Here is a 3456-nt window from a genome sequence, read left to right as displayed (position 1 = left end):
CCTTAGTGTGATTCTGTTTCTTGGGAAGGTTGGGAATATTTTGGAAGAAAGGTAGACTGTATTTTTGCTTATGTGTCTGTGGTCAAATTTTTACAGTATTATTTTGTAATGTAAATTAAGAGAGAAGTGGGGCTTTTAGACACAGACTTTCTGAGTACAAGTTTCAAAGGCTGTAGTTTTTCTCAATTTATATATGTTATATGTTTATGGCTAATTTGTTTTAAGACCTGACAACGTATTCTCTCTCTTTTAAATACCTGGAGAAGTTCTGTGTATTGCTTTGCAGGAGGGGAGGCACTTCTCAGACACTCGTGTTTTTTCCCCATCTTCTTTCAGAGGTGGAGACCTATTTGTTTCTGCAGTCTGTTTCCATTAAATAGTAGTAAAAAGTAGTAGTAAAAAAACTCATACAGATGAGTTTTACTGTGCTCCATTAAAAGCTCCCTGCTGCTTGGTGGCAGATTTGTTATAACCTGTAGGGATGTTTCATTCTTAATTTAAATATTTCCATCTAGCCCAGTGAAGGTTTTCTGTTCAAAGTCCTATACAGTATTTTTATAATAGGAAACACGACAGCATTGTTTGACTATCAAGGGACTCTTGGTACTTTTTGTAAACTGGGAGCAACAGCCTGATAAGTGATCAACGTTTTCCTTCTGTTTCTTAGCTCTGTACAGCTTTTGGAAAAGAGGAACTGATTTCTTCCAGACTAGTGAGTCACAATTTTTTTTCAGTGAAGAGTTGCTGGTATTTTTTAGTGAATTAATAAGGCCTGAACACGGAAACACTTTTCAAAGGAGAATGCATGTTTAAATGACTGGCAAAGGTAAATCGGTACCCAGCAGACCGCTAACAGTTCTTCAAATACGGATGTGTTTTGTAGCACTTGGTGAATTGTAGTGCTTGCACCAATGCGACACTGATAAAATCGGCTCTGCCCCGTGTCACTTCGCCCCCTGGCACGCGGACACTTGGGGCCGTGACGCCCGGTACCAGCCGGGACACCGGGGATGCTGCGTGGGGCAGCGCTGCCCGATGCATCTCTAAGTCTCGGCTGTGCAGCTGAGCATCGAATCTCACCGAAACGCCAAGATTGGACACATTCGAATGGGTTTACTGCATGCCCTTCCCTTTGCCTCCCCTGCCGCGGCCTTTCAGCCGCTGCCCTCAGCTCCCCCCCTTCCGCAGCCGCCACCTTTGCCCCCCTCCTCAATATTTGGGTTTGCGTAGCCAAAGCGCCGTCCTGACCCGTCCGCGACCCCAAACAGCCCGGGGCTGGGGTGGAAGAGGGCAGCAGGGGGGGCGTGGGGAGGTAGGGGTAGAGGCTTTAGAGGGGCAGCAGCGGGGCTGGGGACGTGGAGCCATGGGGGACGCGGACCCCGGGGAGGCGGCGGGCGACCCGGCGGCGGAGGGGCTGCAGAAGCCACCTTATTCCTACGTGGCTCTGATCGCCATGGCCATCCGCGACAGCCCCGAGCAGCGGCTGCCCCTCAGCGGTATCTACGCCTACATCTCCGGCCGCTTTCCCTACTATCGCGGCGGTGCCCAGGGCTGGCGGAACAGCGTCCGGCACAACCTCAGCCTCAACCCCTGCTTCCGCCGCCTCCCCCGCCGACCCGGGCCCTCTGCCCCCCGCCGCGGCGCCGATTGGGCGCTGGACCCCGCCTTCCACGACATGTTCCCGGGGGGTGACTATCGCCGCCGCCGCCGCCGCTGTCCCCGCCGACCCCCGGCCCCTCCGCCGCCCGCCCCGCTCTCTGCCACCCCCCCGCCTCCTCCCGCAGTCGCCGTCCCTTGGTCGCTGCCGCTGCCTCCGCCGCCGCTTCCCGGCTGCTCGCACGGGCCCTGCCCAGACCTGGCGCTGTCCCGGGGGTGCTGCTGCCCCGAGCTGCCGGGCTGGGCTCCCACCTCCTTCCTAGGGTCGCTCGCCTGGCAGCTGCCTGGCGGAACCGGGACCGGGGCGGCTTCGCGCCCCGCCGAGCTGGAGCTCGGGGTCCCCGGTGAGCTGGGGACGAAGCTGCCCTCCGTCTTCCCGTGAGATCCCCACCGGAGAGGAGCTTCCCCGGGACCGGCGGGCTCCAGGTTGGCTCAGCTTGTTGCAGGTTTCGGGCTGTTTCTGGATCTCGACTGAATTTGTGAGAAAGGGACGTAAAACCCCTCAGCTGTTGTACATGCCTGCCGGTTTCAGGGTACTTCAGCATCTTGACTAAACTTCTGAGAAAGGGGCTTGAAAAATGTTAAGCTAGAAGATTGGTTTGAAAAACTCCTGTTGCAGTGACTTCGTTACCTTGTTCCACTCCTCTGTGTTGAGGGGAGCGGGGATTGTGCTTCTGTACTGACTTACGGGTTTGGATTTGGGGATGCGGTGTGGTTATGATGTTGTTTGAACCTTCAGGCAAGGCTGAAAGAAAGCTGAAGAGCTTGAGAGGGCTTTTCGAATCTGAAAGTGCGTTGTCAGATGCCAGTCCTTACAAAGGAGAAACTTGGTTCATGCAGGGCAGTTATTTTTTCAAGTGTCTAGCTATTTCTGGAGCTCTTCTTTCAAGGTTTATGAAAAAGCAATTATGCATTTTGTGGCGTTTGGGGAACAAAATACCAAAGAAAACCAACAACAAAATACAGAACTTAAAGATCTTTGGTAATAGTGGGATTTTTCATACAGTAAAGGGTTATTTTATATTGTTGCTTGTTGTGTATGTTAACATATGTTCATTGTTAACATGTTCCTTAAAAATGATGCTGTAATTACTATGTAAGGGTATTCTCCCCTTTTAATTTCAAAGGGAGTAGTTTCTATGCTTTTCCTTCAGAATAAGCATTCGGAGACAAAATATGCTTCTAATGCCAGCTGTGATTTAAATTTGAGAGCTCAAATACTGTTAGGTGAAGAGTAGCACTTGCTTTATGTTCTATTTTATGACTTGTTTAATAAATTTTACTTACTAAGAGTTGTGGCTTCAGAAACTACCGTAGACTGTTTTCATAGAATCAGGGAGTGGTTTGGGCTGGAAGGGACCTTAAAGATCATCTAACCAACCCCTTGCCATAGGCAGGGACCCCTCCCACCAGGTTGCTTCAAGCCCCATCCATCCTGACCTTCAACACCTCCAGGGATGGGGCAGTCACAGCTTCTCTGGGAAACCTGGATTCAGCACCCTCACAGTGAAGAATTTATTCCTAGTATCTCACCTCAATCTCCCCTTTTTTGAGCTTAAAACAGATCCCCCTGGTCCCATCACTACATGCCCCTGTAAAAAGTCCCTCTTCAGCTTTCCTGTGGCCCCTTCAGGTACTGGAAGGTGCTCTAAGGTCCTCTTGAGCAAGCTGGTGTAAGTCTGTATGTAATCGAAACAAGTTCTTCTAGGGTTTTTATTTTAAATAACACGGTTATGTTCTGTTTTGGACAAGTTTTTCAGTCCATGCTGTGGTTTAGAGCATACGTGACCAGTACAGGTG

At 50.7% G+C, this 3456-nt stretch overlaps 1 protein-coding gene across 1 annotated transcript; it reads left to right on the top strand.

Annotated features, from left to right (window-relative positions):
* Positions 1 to 1342: 1342 nt before the first annotated feature.
* LOC139806879 (forkhead box protein E3-like) lies at positions 1343 to 2948 on the top strand. The gene has a single exon (XM_071767091.1). The coding sequence runs from the start codon at positions 1364 to 1366 to the stop codon at positions 2036 to 2038; it is 675 nt and encodes a 224-aa protein (XP_071623192.1). The 5' UTR covers positions 1343 to 1363; the 3' UTR covers positions 2039 to 2948.
* Positions 2949 to 3456: the final 508 nt, after the last annotated feature.

Source organism: Heliangelus exortis, chromosome 23 (assembly GCF_036169615.1).
Source record: "Heliangelus exortis chromosome 23, bHelExo1.hap1, whole genome shotgun sequence".
Classification (NCBI taxonomy): domain Eukaryota; kingdom Metazoa; phylum Chordata; class Aves; order Apodiformes; family Trochilidae; genus Heliangelus; species Heliangelus exortis.
This window is presented reverse-complemented; position numbering and strand designations above follow the sequence as displayed.